This window comes from Myripristis murdjan, chromosome 22 (genome assembly GCF_902150065.1).
Source record: "Myripristis murdjan chromosome 22, fMyrMur1.1, whole genome shotgun sequence".
In the NCBI taxonomy this organism is placed as follows: domain Eukaryota; kingdom Metazoa; phylum Chordata; class Actinopteri; order Holocentriformes; family Holocentridae; genus Myripristis; species Myripristis murdjan.
In genome coordinates, this window is record NC_044001.1 from 17158268 (window position 1) to 17180642 (window position 22375).

At 44.8% G+C, this 22375-nt stretch overlaps 1 protein-coding gene across 3 annotated transcripts; it reads left to right on the forward strand.

The window, feature by feature from the left end:
- The first annotated feature begins 223 nt into the window (after positions 1–223).
- On the forward strand, positions 224–22171 carry rtn1a (reticulon 1a). 3 transcript variants are annotated; one of them, XM_030045084.1, is made up of 9 exons: positions 224–446; positions 9420–10169; positions 11316–12041; positions 19696–19903; positions 19996–20134; positions 20322–20391; positions 20933–20979; positions 21085–21143; positions 21247–22171. In XM_030045084.1, exons 1-9 carry the CDS (start codon positions 224–226, stop codon positions 21287–21289), a joined length of 2265 nt encoding a protein of 754 aa, XP_029900944.1. In that variant the 3' UTR covers positions 21290–22171. The 3 variants fall into 3 exon arrangements, with proteins under 3 accessions (XP_029900944.1, XP_029900945.1, XP_029900946.1); XM_030045085.1 differs by lacking the exons at positions 224–446; positions 9420–10169; positions 11316–12041 and adding an exon at positions 14693–14992 and having other exon boundaries at positions 21247–21328; XM_030045086.1 differs by lacking the exons at positions 224–446; positions 9420–10169; positions 11316–12041 and adding an exon at positions 17654–17751 and having other exon boundaries at positions 21247–21328.
- Positions 22172–22375: the final 204 nt, after the last annotated feature.

Sequence of the window (22375 nt, forward strand, 5' to 3'; positions counted from 1 at the left end):
TCAACCTCACTCCTCTGCTGCTCCCCGACCGGACCGCCTTGTCCGTGGCATTTAAGAAACATCACGCTGAACGTCTACACAACAGAGGGCAGCCAGGAGTTGTGCATTGTGTTGCACTGCTTTCCATTATCCATTCTAGCGCAAAGGTGCCACCGCTCTTTACAGTGTGCAGCCCGCGTTACAGAAGCCTAGTGTATAATCCTCTCTCCAACAAAAAAAAAGCATGTCTGCCAAGCCCGGTGAGGAGCTAGGCTCGGAGGGGAAGTGGTTCGGGGATGACTATGAGAGAAACGGCCTGTTTGGGAGCTCGACGACCCGGTTCGACGAGTTCCGCGAGGAATTGAAGCCGAGAGGCGGCGAGGTGGCGGGCGACCTGGATCAACAATTTCATCATTTTCAGGACGACGGGAAAAGGCCTCCCGTTGCTATGGAAACTGCATCTACAGGTAAAGCCAGCGATTGATAACAGTTACGCTACTACTTGTAAATGCAGCCTAAACAGTGTAGCCAACAGTTCACAGTATTTTGAATACATCATATTTAAATTCACTCAAGGAGGGGGAACCCGACAGCATCCAGGTTTGTGGCGTAGCCGGTGAGAAAGAAGTAACTGGGGTCCTTTTAAACAGATTTAATATCACAGGCCAGAAAGTTGTGGGTTTAAAAAGCTTGAGAAAATGGTATGTTATTATAGGGAATAACATCCCTAATTTGATTTCAGTGGAATTAAATAAACGCCGCCGCTGTAGGATACTGAGAGGGCAAAAACTTGGCTCATGAATACTTGTTTACGGTTCCCATCCACGTCCAGTTATGAGAGATTAAATGAACTTCCATTATGCCTCCTTCCTACTAGACTATACACTTCTTTGGTCCACTAGATGTGAGCCCGTTTCCTGTGTGGGGGGCGAGTCAGACACAATGCAGCATGCATTACCAAATAGCCTGTTGAACTTTGAATAGCCCATGTCTCAGCTACTGGACCATCTCTCGCCTATGTGGGAATTGACAAAATAGGAAAAAATGCATGATCTGCATTATTGATATTGCCTGAAGGAGATTGTTTAAATAAATTACATGCCTCAGCTGTATAGCTCTCATAACCAGTGACTGGATAGAACTAAGGCACACATTAATAAGCAATTTCCCCATGTGCAACTGAGTCTCAGTCAACTTTAAATTGGATCAGAAGCTTTTAATAGTTCTGTGTGATTGTCATATGATTCATATATGTGTGTTCCTAGAGACAGAGCTGATTAAGATGTGGTTGTGGTTGTAACTGGCTGCTGGGAGCAGTGTTTTTGTGGGAGCATCATTCATACTTGAGTTCTAAGTCCGTCACTCTCTTCAGCAGAGCTCAGCTCATGCTGCTATTTTTAATCCTCAAGAAACAGGGCTCACCATTCGCTCGGCTAGCAAAACTGTAACCCTGCACTTTCATTCACGGGTCCACTGAAATATTCATAAGATGGTGTTTAAAAAAAAAAAAAAAAAAAAAAACACTGCCTCGTTTCCTCTCTTTTTTTGCTCAGGCCTTTCTCCTTTAATTAGCCTCTGCTGATCCAAAACAAGCAAATATCTTTTGTTTTTGGTACATAAGCAGTAAACCAGAGAGTACTCTCAGTTAGAAATGTTTTAAATTGAGCACAACAATAAGCTTTTAATATTCAAAGTGTAAGGTTATGAGTGGCATAATCTAAAATGAATGGGCCTATAGTGCAAAAAATGACCAATGGCGTAAAATGTGTATGACATGATGAATTAGCCACTCAGTATTTGGCTTGTCATTTTAGCTGGAGTCAACAAAGCACTTGCTCTACTTTCACAGTAATGTACCGGACATGAGCAAACATGTGCACGCGCATACACATTCAAACAAGGCTCTCTTTTTATCATAAAGGAGAAAAATAGCTGTCTCTTATTCCCGCGACTCACGCTGAGCCGTGCCCATACCAGGGAAGTAATGGACTCTGTCACTTGTGGTCTTGGTGGGCACAATACAGATCTCATCATCGCTTGCAGGACAGAGTGGACATTTGGCTCTTGAAAAGGCATGCTCCAGTCTGCCCTGATTCATCCAGGACCTTCGCTCCCAACAGTTCCCTCATGCTTCCCTGGTCTGCTTTGCCTTTGATGTCATGTGTGATAGAGCCTCATATCCCGGGGTGGGGAAGCCTCAAGGCCTTTCACCAAGGCTAAACAAGTAGTCTGGCTATGGGAACAGCATGAATGTTGAAATCATACCTCTTCAAGATATCTTGAAGATGTAAGATATGATATAATTGCTGTTATCTATACCCATGCTAAATCTTGTTCCCTCAGGCCTCTGATAGTGTTGATTTCAGCTGAAAAACTACCACAGGTCAGAATCTGAGCTTCAGATTATAAACAGGACTGTATGTATGGCTTTTAGCTCCAACAGATCCCATCCTATGAAAAGTTTATGAAGCATGAGAAAAAATATATGGTGGATATTGCTGCATTATGACCACATCTGACTGTGCACAGAAAAAAAAAAACATTGAGGATATTGTCAATAGTAGATGGTGCGTTTAATAGGCCCCTCAGCCCTCTGGCATGGCAGAAAATAAATATTTACACACCATCATTTGCACACAAACAATGCTCTTTTTTACATCTGTTTCCCAACCAGCTTCTTATAGTGCTCTAATAATTTTAATGGACAGCATTAGGCTACTTTATTTATAGCTACCGTGTTTCGTCATAGCAAGTAAATCAGTCATAGGCAACACATGTTCATCTCACACAATCCAGTGTGTGATAGGTGGATTAGGCTTTAGCCTCTCTCCTGCACAGCTTACCATCAATGTCAAGGATGAGACAGCAGAGTGTCTGGCTGGGACCTTTCCATATCTTTGAGATACAGACAGCACTTAGCGGGCTCTGCTGGACTGCATAAGACAACACAGTGCATTTGTGTCTTTAGCTTGTTCCCAGGGGGGCAAGCAGTGCTAGGTCTTTTCAGAGTAGATGATAAAGATGCAAGATAATATGGGGGAGGAGGAGGGGAGCAACTTACTGGCTAGAGAGGCAAGCTTGTGACGGGAAGGTCACTGGTTCAAATGCCTGGACTGTTGGGTAAAAAAATAGGCATGGAAATTTAACACAAAGAATTGTTCTTCCCTTAACAGACACGTTTAAAGTGCCACTGAACAACGCATGTAGCCTTCAGGTGCTCCAGTGGAGCTGCTTAGTGTCCAGTAAGGCAAGACAGGGCAGCTGACAGGGCATGCTTGGAGCCCTTAAGAATGTGTTTTTAGGCACGGAGCATGAATTAATGAGTCTTTTCCTATATGCAGTATATATGCTAGTGTCTCTATTAGTGCTGGCTTACAGAATGACTTGGATTTCAATGCTCATCCTGAGTGTAACCTGCCAGCTTTCCGTTCTCATTCATCTTGCTCAGCTTACAAGACCAATTAGCTAATGCTGAGGGAAGGACATAGGCACAAGTCACAAGGGACCAACGCAAGAAAGCTCCACTGCAGTGGACAGCAACAAAGAATGACAGGCATCATATCAATAAAGAATCGTTCTAAATGTAGTATCTCTCTGTTCGCCCAAAGAAACAATGACAAATTAGCAAGTGGAATATCATGTTTACAGTCAGACTGTCACAGTGCAGTCCACAGGGTTGTAAGTATATAGTCATCCCCAAGCAGGGTCCTATATACCCACCTGTCTGCTTCTGTATTCTTGAGTGCAGGGGCTGGTCTGTACAATCAAAGTGAAATGCCAATCCAGAATCATACTTAATTGACGGTGTACATCTAAAGCAGACAGCTTGCAGACACTCAGTCTGGATCCTCCCAATAGAAATTGAATGAGATTCAATTTCATGTGCTGAGCTATGTGTTGATCCATTCAATTTCAGTGATCCTCCCACATCCTGTCTGTCCATACACAAAACTCCAAGAGAAACAAGATCGATACTGTGGAAGACAGGTATAAACCTTGGCTTTGGGATCTTAATGGGGATAGACTAGACTTTATTGTACACTTTAAGCAGACTGTACATTGATTTTTTTTTTTTACTTTGTCAAAGGTCACTGGTACCACTGTATTTTTCCAGTGCGACCTGCAATGAGTTTTAAACTTGATGAATACATTTCATTCTCTTACTGTAATTGTATGTCATGGATCAATTGTGTCCAGCCCTCAGGCCCCCGATAGATTTTGCACCTGCCTTATCTTTTGTGCCCTTCTTCCTCACTGACAGTGATGATTAAGTGGAATAGTTCTTGACATGAGCATTCACATGATCTTCCTGTGGCGTAGGACACTGTAAGCAATATTTTGTGAACACCAACAGCCAAACAGCTTAAAACCAGAGCACTAAGCCTCCATGTTTTCCAATTTCTGTCAAACCATTTACAGTAAAAAAGGTAAAAAAAAAATATAGGGCTGGGCAATAATTCCCTATTTTAATATATCATCTTTCAGTAGAACCATATCATGATAAAATAATGATGTCGAGATACTGTGAGGCACACGTATGAATAAATGATAAAAACCAAATCATAATTAAAATGAAGTATCTTGCCATCAAGGTCAATGTGATGAACATCAGTTTGATATTTACTCTGCAGTTTTGCATATGGTTGTATATACAAAATAATTAATCATTATTATTGTGTTTTTACCCATCTCTAACTTGAATATGTGCACTGTTTGAACATTTGTTTTGGTTTCTACACCCAAACTAAACTTTACTTAATAATAATATGTAATATTTATTTTGTTTGATTGCAAGAGTCAATGGTTCTAAACCCCAAAATATATTCATATTCCACTTTTTGAAGTTATTATTTTTGTCCCAATCTGAAATAGGGACATATACCACAAATTTCATATAAAATTAAAATAAAAGTGACAACAGTACAGAAATAGTAGGGGAGACTGGGGTAAGTTGAGCCAAAGGGTAAGTTGAGCCACCCCCTGTTGCTAGGAAACGATAAAAAATATTGATCATGTGACCAAATGTTTAGGAGGAAGGCATCATTTCATGGAGTCTGTGAAGGTAAGAACCACATGGGTAAAGTGGTTAGACATTTATTTCCAAAAAAACATTTTTTACTCTTAAAAGTGAATTTAGTCTATCATCAGTTTCATGAGAATTGTGTTAAGACCAAAACAAATCATTTTAAATTTGTTTTATACATCAGTTGTGGTATCTGTGAGCTACAACATGAGGTCATAAACCTAGCATAAAAGTGCACCATTTTAGCTGTGGGGACTAAAAAAGTCAAAATAGTAGCTCTGGGGTAAGTTGAGCCATTTGGCCAGGGGTAAGTTGAGCCGGAGGCCCATACACTTAATAAGTGTATTTTGGCTGTAGCCTAAATGTCTTAAATATTAAATAATAAATAAAATAATAAATATCAATTACTTATTAAGTGTATAGGGTAAGTGTATTTTGGCTGTAGCCTATATGTCTAAAATATTAAATAAATATTAACCCTGCCCCATGCCCCCATGCCCCCGGTGGGCATGGGGGCATGGGGCCACGGCCAGTGGTGGCCGTTGCCACCAAATGTGTTACGTTCATATGCTCATAACTGACCGTACTGTCAGCAAGGACACCAAGAAACTAGTGTTCTAGTGTTTTTTTTTCCAAAAACACAGCTGTTAATTTTCTCTTCCCAAGCGCATTTTAAGGCATGTTAAAACAGCTGTTTATTGTACCTGCTGAATTGTGTTTAATAAAAAAAAAATACACATGAATGTGAAGAAGTGACTGTTATTTAGGGAGGGAGAAGGTGGGGGAGGGGTGGGATGGAGGTGGGGAGGAAGGTGGGGGGTGAGTAGGGATACGGCTCAACTTACCCCGCTCCTATGCTCAACTTACCCCATACACGGGGTAAGTTGTGCCACAAGACCACTTTTTTTGGACATGCTATATTATGGAAACAGTTATGTTTACACTCATTCTGTTTGTTTGAAGAGATGCACAACATCCTGAAATATATGCAGATATATTAGTTAGCGACAAAACTATGATTGCCTTGATGTAGTGATCCTAAATATGAAAAATGGCTCATCTTACCCCAGTCTCCCCTACAGCAAGAGCAGTGTTGTTTGAACTCAAAGACACAGAAGGTTTTTGTAAGAGGAGCCCTGTTAGCATCTTGATGGATTGTTTTTCGCTAGGTCAAGGAGTGAAAGAGAACTGCTGAAAGGTGACACCATGGTTGATGGGGTCACATATGGATTAATGACATCATTACCAAATGTGGTCCACTCGCAGATGCTGAAGTATCACGCTGTAATACTGCTGGGAGGTATGACGGTCTGTGCCGGGACAGCACAGCCTGACAAATATGGTTCATTTGAAAGTCAGTCCTGCATGTAGTTGAAGAGGGTTGTGGAGGACTCTGCCCGCTCAGTCAGCAGCATCTCCTGTGTCTCTGCAGACATATGACCACATGGAGAATGACGACACCATGATCTTCTCGAGACTAGGAAATGGAACTGTGCAAAAGAGATTTTTCAAAATTGCTCTTTGTGTGTCCCCTTCAGATGAGGTGATTGATTTTCTTCCTCACTGAATTCAGAAGATAAAACATCATCATTAAGCCTACGGTAGTTAGATTAATAAATGTCTTGTAAAAAAAAAAAAAAAAAACCCTCTGTGCATCAAGTCCTCCATGCAACTCAGTACACCCTTAATATCAAAGCTGTAATGTATTCCTTTAGCCTTCCTTTAGCCACTCCAGCTCTTTTGATATCATCTGTGCTCACATATTTTTGTCTCTAGCCTGATAATTAGAGGCCCATGCCGGGCGTAGCAGAGATTGTCAGGCTGCATTAGTTTGCGAGCTGCACTGGCTGCATGGAGGACAACAGAGGGACTGCCCATTCCCAGCACCAGGACTTATTTATTTAACTCCACCATCCCCTCAGTGGCATGAATATGGTATGCGGCAACAATGTGATCTGAGAATTCCTCTCTTGTCATGTCCAATCCCATCTGAATGGAGTAAAGCATTTGTTTCGGCCTTGTGGGTTTTTTTTTCCTCCAGTGTCTGGGTGCTACGCCACATCAGCAGATTCAAACTGCCCTCATCTCAACATGCCAGGCTTGTTATGTAGCTTCTCCGAGCTGCTAACCTCGTGGCTGTTAAAGACAAGAATCCATCCTCTTAATTTGCACAGATGCTTTGAGCAACTGCTAGTTACTAACTGTGTTACATTATAGAGTGGATGGATAAAGAGGCAGGGCATGTTACGTGGAGCTGAGAATCAACAGGATTACCGGCAATTCACGGCTCCAGCGATCACCCCTCTTCATAGCTTGTAGTGGCTCTGAGTGCTTCCCACATGTGCACAGTAGGTAGCTGTACAGCAAATCAGCGAGGGTTAGATTATGGTGTTGCCAGGGTGATGACTGAGAGGACCTATATGATGGCAGCACCCTTAAGAGGATTATACATTGCTTGGGCTCTGGCAGTCCATCGAGGGTCTATGTGACATTGAAGTGAACTTGGCAGGACAGCTGCTCCCATCTGCTTTACAAACAGCTTAGATCCATTGGCAGTTCAGATTTTAGTCTGTTAAGCACAAAAGTAAAGTAAAGCTGAAGAGTGCCCACTGTAGGCCTGCTCTGCTTGTCCACCATGTCATGTCACCCCTCCCTTGTGCCCCAGCATGGGTGTGTAGTGTTTATTCCATTGTGCTGCTGCGGTATGATGTATTGTTAATGACTGTGTGCAACAGCATGAGGCAAGGGAGCCGGAGTACAGAGGGAGCAGAAGGAAAGGGTGGTGGGGGGTTTTCAGAGGAAGGAGAGGGAGGGACGGGACGTCCTGACTTGTAGGGTCCCGTGTCAGTCAGTCAGTCTGCATCCTACAGGCCTAGCCTTGAGGTTGCTATTTTAAATCTTGCTTCTCACCCAGCCCAGCAGCTGGACTCAACCTATTTATAGCTGCACCACTGCCCTGGGAGAAGCAGGGTTGGAGAGCAGGAGCCCTGCTTGTGAAGGTGTAAACTACAACATGTGCACAGTACAGTATTGCAGCACAATACAGTTTTTAGCATCAGGTGTTCAGGAATGTAGTAGGCTACAACTTTGTGTGTGTCTGTGTGTGTGTGTATGCTTGTCTGCCAGTGGAGTCATATGACTTAAACCAAACTGGACATCACATTGTTAATTCTGAAGACTTGAGACTCGGTAGGAAAACAACCTGACCTTGACTGCTGACATAATGACTTGAAAATAATACTTCTATAGAGGCTACTTCTTCCTGTAAGCCAGGTCATATTTGATTTGATTTTCCTTAATGCTGCTCTGCTGCACTCTAATAAATTATTCAGCGGGACATTAAGTGAAATTTCAGCAAAGCACCAGTACTGACTGTAAGGATACCATTCATTTATTTCCATGTGGAAACATAGTTCAGAAAGTCGCGAAAGAAACAAAAACTAACCCCTGTGGTACAACACCAATCATCTATTGTTGGACTTGACTTGAGGCTTGAAACATAATGTGAAACTAACATATGATTTAATGACTGTTCCCTTTTCTACTCTGTGTGCATGAGCATTTGTGTGTGTCTGTGTGTGTGTGTGTGTGTGTGTACTCACACACTTGTGCATTGAATACTGTACTATTTTAGCATGCAGAGTTTTTAAATATTTATTTTTTGCCTCTTTTGTTAAGCAGTTTTATCAAGGCTATGGGCTCTGTGTAAATATAGCCTAGCCTAATCCTATTTTCATATTTAATTTTTGGGAAGGCTGGATGCTTGCTTGCATGCAGACTCTAGCCTACACACAGAAACAAGACAGCAGATTTTAATTCGTGCATGGGTGTTAGATTATGTTCAATTCATATTTTACTGCAAGACCTGTTACACAGGGATATTTTGCTTAGTAGACAGTAATGTATACTGCACTATAGCATACATACAATCGTGTTTGTTTGATGTATGATTACTGAGCGAGCAGATATGGAGCCCAAGACAATTTATTGCCTGCATGATTCAGAACAGACTCTGGCCATGGCACCATGGTTTTGGGGGTCTGAACAATCTCCCTTTGTCCAGAGCTGGGTACAAGTGGCCTCTGTTGCTGCTCCTCACTAATCTGCACAGCCGTCCCACCAGTCTGACTGTGCTGCTCTCACAGCGCCACGGCCCCTCTTCCTATCAGCCGCCCCGGCTCAACCACAGCTTTGTTTATCCAACTGACCGATGTTATTAATCGAACAGCTTGGGTGCAGGCTGATTTGATGTAGCTGTGTGACGCAGACAGTGCTGTCATTTTTCTATGCCAGTTTTCTTTTGTTCATGCAGCCGTCCAATTAGACAGTGCACCTGCCTCTTGTATGATTCTGTACTGTCTGTGATACTGGAAGCTTGCTGAGTTTTGTTTCCCTCTCACTCTCTCACTCTCTGTAGATGACCCCATGTCTGGCCTGTTTAGGAAGCCTGCAAATGATGATGGTGATGTGTACACCTCCCTGTTGTCCAATCAGAGCTTCTCCTCAAGCCAAGAGGCCTCTTACCTGTCGGATGACCTGAAGCCCAACAAGCCCTCATCTGGCTCCTCCTCTCAGGACCACTTCTCCACTGATTCCTATGGCATCTTCAGCTCCAGCACCAAGACGACTTCCAGCCTGGTTGATGACATGCCTAAATCTCTGTTGGGTTCAGAGAAGACAGAGGCCTACAACTATATGGACATCAGCCACGGGGATGACCTCCATGGCCAGCGCCAGGGGCCTTTGCACGGCCTGGTGGACACAGCCTCATCTGGCCGTGACTCCCTGGGCGGCTACATGGACAAGCACCCTGGAAGAGATGAAGAAGAGGAAGAGGACGAAGAGGATGAAGAGGAGAACCTAGGACCAGCGCTGGGCTCCCACTCCTTCCCATATGTGGAGGAGCCGTCTGATGAAGAGTTGTCAGACTACCGCTCCTACCGGAACCTGGGAAGCACCCCGCAGACAGCCAGCCCGGTCAAGATCACCTTGACTGAGTCTCAGCCTGCAGCTGCCAAGGCCGAGCCGCCGCAGCAGCGCCCCTCTCCAGTCAGCGTATCGGACCGTGAGAATGTCCTCAGCGTGGGTTTGCAGGGCGTTCCCACCGTGACGCTGTCAGAGCCAGAGGACAACAGTCCCGCATCCACTCCTAACGCTTCACCTACAGGTAGGCACACAACACACACAAAACTTGTGGTGTAGTCTGATGTATTTAAAGGTACACTATACAAAAAAGTCGATGGGACACTGAAAACCATGCAGACTAAGTCATCAAAATACTGTATTGACCTGGACGTAAGATGACCCTGATTATAACATAGACACGAACCCCCCTTTTTCAACACTAGTTTTTGGAAAAGTAGCCTACTTTTTGCAGGGCACATCTTTTTCTCTATGTATATTTTTCTACATATATATCTATAGCAAATCCTTTCTATATCTATATATCTATATCTGTCTGTATATCTAGATTTTTATAATCATTTTATTTTACAAAATAAAGAAAGAAATAAAGCATGTGTAAAGAAAGGTAGAGTGATTTACAGCATTTTTACATCAATCTAAAACAAACAATGAAAACACTGCTGTAAATTTAAAATGTACACTAACCGTCAAACATGCAGTTTAATTGTTGACTAGTATAGAACTTCAAACAAATCTGGCTGAGAAAAAAACCCAGCCAAGATTGTAAAAAAAAAAAAAAAAAAAAAAAAAAAAAAAAAACAGAAGAAAAACAACAACATGAAAATAAGTATAGAATTGGTAAATTGGTAAATTTGCCCAACTTAGTTCCTCAGCTTTTTTTTTTTTTCCTTTTTTTTTTTTTTAGTCTGTTCCTCACAGAGGCCCTGTACATCGCTGTGTTCACTCTCACTGTTATCACTCTGTTGTTCCACCGGCTTCTGCCATAGAAATTCATCTTCAGTATTGACCATAAATAGCACCACAATGCCACCTCCTTTTTTAAATGCATAATGGCATCTAGCTGTCTAGTCTAGCACGGCCTCACCTTTTCAGATCTAATTTTCAAACAAAAGTGTAGTCTTATATTTGGGCCAGTAGGGTACATGCTTATCCCACACTTTTGTTAGTTGAATCTAATCCTCTTGAATCTAATCCTCACTTCAACTGACCCTCATTAATTCAGCATAATGCACCTTTAATATGAATGTTTTTGAATTCACAGTGATTGATGTGAAACTGCTTCAGTGCTACTTGAGTGGCCTCTAAAGATGTGCACAGTCACATCTGCTTGTGTAGTCTGAATGAAGACTCTTAATTGATATTTTATTTCTCCTTTCTTTGTGTGTAGAGAAAGAATTTCCCTCCCGTGACATGTTCAAGGCTGATGTGGTAAAGCCTGCCGCTCCCAGCAGCAGCCCAGGCACCAAGGCCAGTGGCAGGGAGAATGACGGCAGCAGTGCAGAGTCTGGAGACTCAGAGATCGAGCTGGTGTCTGAGGAGCCTCCCCCCTGTGACAGCGGCCCTGGCACCAAGGCCAGCAGCAACCCATTTGCCCAGCCCGATAAAAGCTTGGGTGCTTTCAGCCACTCTAGCAATCCCTTTGACAATCCCCCAGCCGCCAAGGGTGGTTTCGGCCTGACTGGCAACCACGCCCCGCCCACGGCCTACAGCATTCTGCGGGAGGAGAGGGAGGCCGAGCTTGACAGTGAGCTCTTCATTGAGTCTGCATCTGAGGAGAGCCCCAAGAGAGAGCAGGGGTCCAGTGGCCCCAAACAGGGAGTCACACCCCCTTCTCCCCTGGTCCCCAGTTTCAGCCCTGCCCGCAGTGGCCCAGAAGTGGTACCAGTCGATCCCTTGATCAAACCATCCACTGAAAAGGTCAAGGTCCCAGTGAAGACAGAGGAGGATCGCCCCAGTAAGCCCAAACCCCCCACTGCTGCCGTGCCCCCAGAGGTGCGCTCAGAGCGGCCCGCCCAGGACGACCTGGGAAGCAAGAGCAAGGACACCAGTGACAAGGAAGACTTAGGCAAACCCTCTGCCTCCATTTTCTTGGAAGGCTTTGACAAACAAAAAGGTCAGTCTTCTATTTCTTTAATCCTCTAAGTGTTCATCATTTTCTTACCCGTGCTTATGAGAACTCAGTGCACAGTAGGTACGTAGACATTGGTAAACCCAGTTGCCATCTCTCTGTGGGAACACTTTGATTTCATAACAGTCTTTTATAATCTTTTTATTGTTGCAGCAGTTTCACCTTGGCTTATAGGCCACTATCATCTTTACTGGCTTTCCAGAAATATTCCTGTCAGCTTGGGGAGCAGGTAGTGTTGTATTTGCTGGTGTGCTGCTGTGTGTGAGTGGAGCGCCGCATGTGCGTTTGCGTTTGTTTTCAAAACCTTTCCCCTCATATCATGGGGTTAAAAAAACAGTGCTTGAAAAAATAATTGATGCAATATTTCTAATCAATCTGATGCCAAGACAATGGACTAATGCAACATCTTTGTTTGTTTACCTCCTAACAGTCATCCGCATGGTGTGGTGATGCATTGTCTTGTTGACAAGGCCAGGAAATGAAAAGGGTTGCTGTTAGAGACGGGCCGGTTGCTGCTCAGAGTGTCTCTGTGCCAGGGGTGGGTGGGGAGTGCCTGTGTTGGGGCTTTGCTATCACAAGGTCTGCTTCCCCCTGGTGGTACGCAGGAGAAAAAAAAAGCTGAGTGAGGATGCATAGATTCACATCACATCAATCCATGGTGACAGAGACCCGACAGCTACACTGCCAAAGCTATACACTGCTCTCCCCACTGAAACAGGCACAGACCACTTCATAAACAGTGGATTTTTAGAAAAGAAATCCTCTATGCCTCACTTTTCCACATCACAACTGACAATCTGTCTGTCAGCATCACTCTTCAGTGTCCTTTAGTAAAAACATTCAGTCATGACAGTCGCATTCAGATGGAGTTAGTTCTGCCTAAGATGGACATTTGATGTTGGCACTGGTATTTTGACTTCTATCGGCTGTTCTCTCTGTCCTTGTAAACAGTGCGTTTACATAATCCTGTGATGTCAAAACTGGGGCACATTCCAACTTGGGGGCTTTGAAGAGCTCCACTTGAATTCAGGATAGAACCAGTAATAAAGACATGACATCTCAGTTAATGTTGGCTTGGCCTCTGTGCCGGCTCTGTAGAAACAAGAGCATAGGTCTCCTGAAAATGCTTAGTGTTGCTGATGCTACTTTATCCAGTGGGAGGAGATGATTGAGTCATGTAAATAGTTGTGCATTTGAAGTGTTTAATTTGTCAAGCTTACATAATAGAATAGCTGCTGAGAGGACGCTCCCCCTGTTTTGTTTACCAACAGATTATGAGAAGGTTCTGGAAATGCTAAAAAGCAGGTCATGTGTGTTGCAGAGACAGTATTTTCTCAGCCACTAGAGGGTGCAGGGCACCGTGATGTTTACCACTGCTGCTCAGTGGAACACTAGCAGATATGCTCATCAGTCTGGGCACTTCCACAGCAGTTACCATGGCAACAGCAATGAGCATGCTCACAGCATGCTCGGGCTTGCTCAGAGATTTTTTTTGGGGGGGGGGTTTTGCCACTTGGTTGTTATTGGCAATGATGCTTGTCAAGGTTGCAGTGAGCAGAAGGTGTGAGGAGGGGCTGTCTGTGGGGAGGTGGACAGAGGAGACGGGACAGGGCTGGGACACGACTCTCAGACTCATGTTTAGGAATTGTTTTCTGCTAAATGTTGTCACCAGAGAGACTGTGGCTTTTCCTCAGTGGCTCATAGCTCAAGCGTTCCTGAATTGCTCGTTCACTCATAGTCATCTTTTTGGGGGCATTTGCATCACAAACACATTCTGGGAGGTAAACTGTTGACTAAAGCGCATACACACAACCACATGTCCTGAAAGTACTTAACATGGACCATTGTGCTGTGCTGTCCATGCTTATGAATTATTAAAGATCAAGCACTTTCGCTCTTCAGTAATCAGTGAGGCATGATGGAAGTACCTATTTGAATCTTTGGCTACCAGCTTAAATATTGTGTGCAAATAAATAATGGTGGAGTTTCCCTGAGCAGTGCATGCTCTCAGCTGGAGCTGCACAGAATCCCCAGCAAACATCGCTGTTGCACCGTCTGCTGTGCAACATGACGTCAGACTGTTCAAATTATTCTGAGGGCATTTTTAACAGCAAGCTTTCGTTTTTCTTTCTGGTTGCACGGCGTGTGATAACATTTATTACACTGATGAATATAAATTTCTGTAAAAAAAAAAAAAAAAAAAAGCCACAAGGAAAGCCACAAAGAAAGCCAATGGGGCATGCTAGCAAATGTATGACACTGCATGTGCCTTCTTTGGTGTCACATCAAAGGATATGTAGGGTAACCCTTTCACTGCCTTTACCCCCTGCGCACACACACACACACACACACACACACACACACACACACACAGGCTCTGTTGGGACTTTTATTGTGGAAAAAAAAGCTTACGTCCCGTTTCAAGAAGAAAAAAAAACGTATCCTCCAGCCATCACCCCCCACCCCTCCGGATCTTAATCATTGCATGGATGGTTTGCTGCAGTAGCAACTGTGCTCTGGTGTTTACAATTCAATCACACACCCCCAACACACACACACACACACACACACACACACACACACACACACACACACAAGCACACACATACACATACGCATTTTCTCTCCTCCTTCTGCTCTAGCCAGCGCTGCTCCACAGCATCAGTCTGTGTGCTCCGCGAGCCGGCAGCACCTTGGAAACCTTACCTCCCTCCCTCCCTTCCTCCCTCTCAGTCGTCTCAGCCTCTCTCCTGCATCCTTCCCACCATTCATGCCGTTCTGGGATGAGTGAGTGAGCTACCGCAGAGGGAGATAAGGAAGAAAACGGAGAAGATAAAGAGAAGGACAGAGAGAACAGGGACGAATTTTCACCAGCATGCAGGCCACTGCAGACGTGACCAAGAAGGAATGCTCCTGGAGCAGCTGGAAGGGCCAGGGTACTGATGTGTTTGCTGTGATTTACGTGTCGATTGTGATGCTCTGTGTGTTTTGACTGCCACAGATGAACTGCTTTCACTGCATGTAGGTTAAATATATGTGGCACTGGGAGGGGGGCGGCGGTGAATGTGTGTTATGTGTGTGTGTGTGTGTCTATGCCTTGCATGTATACATTAGGTAGCTATTGTATTGGTTTGGCTCGGTGTGGGGAATCAAACAGCGCTGTTTACCTACACCCCCTTTCACACGGACACGCCCTGATGGCAGATCCTTTCTGCTGCTTGTGTGTGTGAGACAAAGAGAAGAGGGGGTGTGAGACTGTGATGGGTGCTTAGGTGGATAAATGTATACACACACGCATGCTGTGAGCCGTCTGTTTTGTGTTAATGTTAATGCTCTTGCCAGTTTTGAACCAAGGCGTGCCATTGTTGTCATCCTCCCTGTCTCGCGACCCTGCAGGGGAGCTGGTTTTTATATGGCGTCTGAGCCTGTTTTTGTGTAACACGGCATTCGGAGCATCCGGACAGCACTGACAGACTGTCTCCATGGTAACCAGGGCACACCCATCCTGATTACATCAGCCCTCTCTCCTCCTCGGCTGCCATGGCACCTTGCAGAGACTGGGCCGGAGAAGAGCGTCCTCCGTCTGTCTCTTTCCATAGCATGCAGGGCTCGGGCTCTAACAGCTAGGAAACGAGAACAAGAGAGAAAATGGCTCCTCTTTCTCCTCACTGTTTGCGATTTACAAAGCTGCCGTGCTCTTGGGTTTGGGTGACGAAGGGAAATGCAGAACAGTCTGTCTGTATTCCATTGTTTTCCACCACAGAGCCTAGCAGAGGCTGATTTGGGATGCGCAGATGAATAAAAACATGAAGACCTTCAATGACAAAACCCGTATCTGTGAAAGAGCAAATTCCTCTGACACATTTGGCTTTTCATGTGGCCTAAATAAGAGTCTAAGGCTGTATGACATAATACTGTATCTGATGGCATCCATCCAAAACTGATTCACTCTGCTTTATTCATCAGCCATCAAGCTGAGTTCAAACAGACAACACACCGAGGGAAACTGAACAATTTTTTTCACTTGTGTTTTGGCACATCACATTGAAGTAGTAGGTCTTTTGTGTGTTTACATACTCTCGTGAAAAGCATCGTTTCCGGTTCCTCTAATTCTGACTCAGTGTCCTTTGTTCGTCATGTCTCTGAAGTATTCATATTGTCAGCAGATCAGTTGAGTTTTCATCATTTTGGACAAGCGTCAGTAGCTGTACTCCCTGTGCATGTTTGCTCATTCTAGCTGAAGGCTTGTTTTGAGGCCGCACTGATGTCTTCAGTGATTTAATGGGGTCAGGCTAAACTAGTTTCACTATAAAAAAAAAAAAAAAGGAGGGGAGAAATCATATCATTGTCATTGGTGCGAAACATTTGTTCTGGTTTTTGCTGTATGTGTGTGCTGAATATCACGGGCTGGAATAATAACAACAACAGTGGCTTGGCAAGCAGCGTCTGCACTTCCTGTATGCTCTGATTCAACATCCTGTGCTCATTCTGCACGGGACTGAATTCGTGAGGGCTCCGCTGAATGAAAAGGTGTGTTGGAAAACCTCACCCATGTTGTCTTCAGGTTTCTCCAACTGGGTTGTGTACACACTGTACAGGCTGTGGTTGCAATGGGATGAATCTGGACAACTGAAAGAACACTCCAGCTATCATCTAGTGGAAAACAATCACACTAAATAAACCAGCTACTGAATTGTGTGTGACATACAGTGTTGAGTTTTAGGTTGTCATTTCAAACAGTCAGTTAACATGTACTTGGTGAAACCTACGCGTTTAATGTCTATCAGTTGCATTCTTTAAACCCTTTAATGCCATTTTCTCACTTGTTGACACAGACTTGACAGCTGCTGGCCTCGTGTCAAACTGGCCATTGTCCTTTTGTGTTTCTACAATAAAGGGAGTGGCTGTCTGGGTCTGTTGGGGTGTGCAGACACATTATGTGCTGCTGATTCCCCAGATTCAGAGCAAATCAATCTCTCTCTGTTCCCAAAGGAACACTCTCTCCCTCCCTCTCTCCCTCCCTCCCTCCCTCCCTCCTTCTTCCTCTCTGCCCCTCCTTTCCTCTCTGTCTCCATCTCTCTGAGAGTGGAGGGGAGAAAATGGAGCATGGTAACTATGGTAACTGCATCAGGCAGGTGCTCAGCAGATCCTCGCCACTGAAGCATTTTAATGGAGCAGTAAAATAGAGCCGATGCTTACACGTTCTTGTCGCTGTAGTTCTCTTGGTGTGTCCACTGTAGGCTTTCAGCTGCCAGCGATGGATCAGGCCACACAATAGCAAGATTTATACATACAGGCAGGAAGGGACTCATTTGTGAACAGTGACTCAGATCCACCATTTTGAATCGGATACACTGTCTTTATTTTAGTCCTTGCTTGGCAGTCTTTGTCACTAGTCAGGGCTGTGCTTGAAAGCCAGGGTATAATAGAGCTCACAGAGAGGGTGTGTGTATGTACATATGTGTGTGTGCGCGCGCGCGCGCGTGTGTGTGCAGGATTGCAATGTGGTTCTTTGGCAACCGCTCCCCTTGCTGCCCCCCTCCTTCCTCAGTCACCCTGCTAAGGCAGATGATGATTTGCTGGTGTGGCTGAGGCCCCTCCCCTCCTGTGCAGGGGGGACTCCCCCTTCAGTGCTCTCCTTTTGTCTGTGGATAAAGCAGCTGCCTCTTTCCCTGTTCAGCCATGGGAGCCGCAGGTCAGTACACATGCTTCTACCGCACTAGCTAAAGCTTTTCAGTCTGCGTGCAGTCTGTGCAACACATCACAGGGCACATTTGCCATTGCCGATTCGCACCCGTCTCTCCGGCAGAGCTGTCCTGTCTGTCTGCCTGCCTGCCTGCCTGTCTGTTGTTGAAGCTGCTTTAACATGCTACCTGTACCTCGGTGTGTGTGCGTTCCTCTCAGAGCATCTCCATGTGAATCAGTAGAAACAAGGACAGAGTTTGTCAGCAGCGGAAGGAAGGATGGCCTCTGTGAGGAGTGGTGCTCTGACAGCTGGTTTTGGGCAGATGTTAAAGCTCACATGGATCCTATAGTCCCACTGCTAATGAATGAGTAGTGTCACTGATCGTAGGGGGCGAGGGTGGGGTTGAGGGGGGCATATTGGTAAGTTAGTGTTAGCTACTGATTAGGGAAGAGAGTCTTTAAGTTTTATTCCACAGTATGTGAACAGTCAGTATGTGGCCAGCAGAGAGACTGATAGAGAATCGAGTGTCCTTTCACCGCCCAGTTTTAGCTTGCCTTTTGGCATCCACAGATGCCTTTTAGTAGAAAGCAAAGATGGCCGTCATCACTATGCTGCTCACAGCTCCACAGCTAAAATTAGAGCAGGCAGGCAGGCAGGCGGACAGGCAGGAGGACTTAGAGAGGAAGAGAAAGCCACCCAAGGGACTCTGGCAGTGATTGACTCCCCAGCACGGGCACAAAACTTGCCGGAATGCGCCGGTTCTGTCCTCCTGCCTCTGTGGCATGCAGCATTTCGAGGTGTGTATCAACAGATGAATGGTGAATCAGAACGCTGCTGCTGACTCGCTGTGAGCTACAGTCATAGTGGGGGAGGCAGATCAGGAAAGGTGAAGCAGCAAACTGACAGTTCTCATGGAAACAGGCTCGTGTTTCCAGCCAACACTGACTTCTACCGCTAGAAGACGACCGTGTCGGCCACTGAAGCTGTAATGGTACACTGGGCTAATCCCTCGTTGTCACATCTCTCTCTCATCTCTGGCAGTGGCTCTGAATTACAGATCTCACTTCCCACAGTAAATACAGTAATGGAGGGGAACATTCAAATTTATGAAAATGGTTGACAGCGGAACATGCAAGAGCATGGGTGCCTATTTGATATTATACATTCCAGTTTTAGGTTACTGCCACGCTGTATGAGGAGATGGCCAGGCCAAGTCACATAGCCTTTCAGTGCACTCATGGGATACTGTGCGGAGGCCTCGTCATCCTTCATCTCTGAACGTAGTTACTTGTCTTACCAGGTCACTTTGAGCCGTTATCTCTGACCTCTGCTGATAGTGCGTCTATTTCTGCCACTGGTGTAACAGAACTATAGGTCAATCATTAATTCAGCTCTGTAAGGTGGTTGGGCAGGTGCACCTTGGTTGGACAGGGGTGCTACACGTCTGCTTGGATGTATGTTTGAACATATGTGAGAGCAGACCAGGTGCTGACCACCGACGATAACCACACATCAGACACAGATAAGAAGTGGCACTTGTCTGAGTGTGGCAGCATGCCGAAGAAGAGAGTTGGCTGTTATGTTTTCTAAAGGTCACTCTATATATAGGGGTAAAGCAACTGAAACTGATGAGTTCTCACTCTGACACCTTCACATCATTTAATAATCCCACAGCTCAGTCTAACCTAGTGAAAAGCTAGGTTAGGAAGCTGGGTTAAAACAGGATCACGTGACTGCCAAGACTCTCTGAGGACGGTGGGTTGTGAACAGCTTCCAGTTATTTGACCCAAATGTGTGGTGTGTGGTGTGCAGCAGCCTAATCCACTTTGAAAGTGATATGGGCAAGGATGCCCAGGCCTACATCTCACAGGGTGGGGTTAGGTCCTGCTGTGATAGTGTCAGCAGTTGGCCTGCGGGTCCTGACCCTGTTGTCCCTGTCCTGTCCCCCAACAGCGATTGACCTGCTCTATTGGAGGAACGTGAAGCAGTCGGGGGCCGTGTTCGGCAGTGTGCTCCTGCTCCTCTTCTCCCTGACCCAGTTCAGCGTGGTCAGTGTCGGAGCCTACTTAGCCCTAGCAGCACTCTCTGCCACCATCAGCTTCAGGATCTACAAGTCTGTGCTTCAGGCTGTGCAGAAGACCGATGAGGGACATCCTTTCAAGTAAGTGAAGTCAACAGTCTGTGTGCAGCCATGATAGTGTGTCTGGATTTCATTTTAAAACATTTTTGTTCTGTCCCTGTATTTCTATTCAGAGCCTACCTTGAGGTGGAAATCGCTCTATCCCAGGACCAAATAAGCAAATATGCCGACAAAATCCTGCTGTACACCAACACCTGTATGAAGGAGCTTCGCAGGCTCTTCCTGGTACAGGACCTGGTCGACTCATTGAAGGTTCGCCCCACACACCATCACTGTTTGCTTTTTAGAACTGTATTATATTGGCTGTGACCATCAAAGCACACATCAACAAAAGCCACCGTTTCTGCATAGAAAATTCCCCAAAAGTCTGATCATGAATGCATATACCTAGCCACAGGAGATCACTTGGATTAAAGTGGGTCATGTTTTTCTGTTTCAGTTTGCTGTTCTGATGTGGCTCCTGACCTATGTGGGCGCTCTCTTCAACGGCCTGACACTGCTCATCCTAGGTGAGGCTCTTCCTCACGTCCTACGGCTTACTCAGCTTCCAGCCTACACTACAACCCTCCCAGCACTGCCATTTTGACCCCCACAAACTCATTTTCACCTTTTCCGCATCTGAATGCTTGATTTAGACCTCCAAAGACTCAGTGACCGTTCAGACTGCAAACAGCATACACAAAACAGAGCCCTATTATGTCAATCATTTATGAGACCGGGGCAACATGTTCCCCATGTACTGACAAGATCAATGCTGTCAGTTCATAATTCAAGAGCAAATTGATATATATCCCATAGTTTTGCGCTGAAAATGCACAATGATACATCAAGGCTGAATCTATACATTTGTCTGACATGATTAATTCACTTGAAAACATGTAGGCCTTCAGTATCAGTTTACTTTTCCTGTTTACCCAAGATATGTGTAGTGGTTAGAGTGAGCTTGAGGCCCTGTTGACACAAAAGTGTTCTTATTTGAATGAGTATTCCCATTGTAGGTCAGAATATTATAACGTGCCTTTACTCTCCACCTGCTTCTCTCTCTCACAGCCGTGGTCTCCATGTTCACTATGCCTGTGGTCTACGAGAAACACCAGGTAGCAACTGCAGCCTCACATTCTCATTTTTGTTATCTCAGATCAGTCCCCCGGTGAGGACAACCAAGTCCAGTCTCTCACTTTTGTCTTTCTTTGTGCTTTCAGGCACAGATTGACCAATACGTGGGATTAATACGGACCCAGGTCAACTCTGTGGTGGGGAAGTGAGTGTCTTACTCGTCAGGCATCTTGTTTAAGGTTTAAGCAGAACTTCAGCCAGAGGATTGTGGCGTGATTGTGGTTTTAATACCTGTTTTCTCCTGGCAGGATCCAAGCAAAGATCCCCGGGGCCAAGCGAAAGGAGGAGTAGACGTGTCTGTCTCGCCGTCAAGCTGACAGCCCAGCTCACTCACTGTTGGAGAGCCCAGTCGTCATCTGTGGGGCGTAGTGCTATGTCATCTTGGTGTTCTCTAAAACCATCCACTGGAGAAGCCCTCACCCTAACTGTCTATAGCAGTTAACACACTAACACACACACTCTACACACACACACACACACACACACACACACACACACACACACACACACACACATACACACACACACAGTTAGTCACAAGTACATAAAACTGTTTCTAGGTAGACAAGTACACAACTCGAAAACAAAAAAGAAAGACTTTTCTTCTTTTGTGTTGCTTGTTATGAAGTGCATGAAGTCAAGCCTTGGGTAAATATTTGATATCTTTTTTCGTGCAGTTTTTAAATCACGCTACATTTTTGTTTTGCAGTGCTTTACAACAAACTGTAAGGTTTGGCACAAAAAAGCGAAATGCCCACAGAAATGCTCTGCTGCCAATGTTAAATACTGCTTCATGTTTCTGAGTTAGCTGGTGGGGCTTCTCTCAGTATATGTCAATATATATAAATATCAAAAACAATTTCCTTTTGGTGTTTTCAAGCACAAAATAATTTGACAATATGCGTCTTAGGTGTGGTAATTGTAGGGTTTTTGCTTTTGTATAACCATAAGGAACAATACACAAGCTCATGTTTAGGTACTGTTGTTCGACTACTATGAAGACAAGGAGTATCTGGTGATATTTAGCTTGTTTGATTAACTGTCCAACTTTGTACTATGTTCAACTATACTCAATGTAGTTCTTAGACCCTGGACTCTTTAACTATTTGCACTTACAGTATGTATTTAATTACAAGAATAAGAAAAATAAATGTACCTTGATGTATAACATCATCTCCTGAGACACCTTACTGAGAAGAGTTCACTTGCTTGTAAGAACAGCTGGGGGAAGTCGGGCTTACGTAAGAGGCCGTAGCTAACAGAGGTGTTAACACCTCATGTACAGCACACATGGAAAACTTTGGGGTGGGGGAGCTGAAGTGGTGCGCTATAAATACAAGCCAGTTCTTTCTGGCACAACTTTCATTTTAGGTGTGT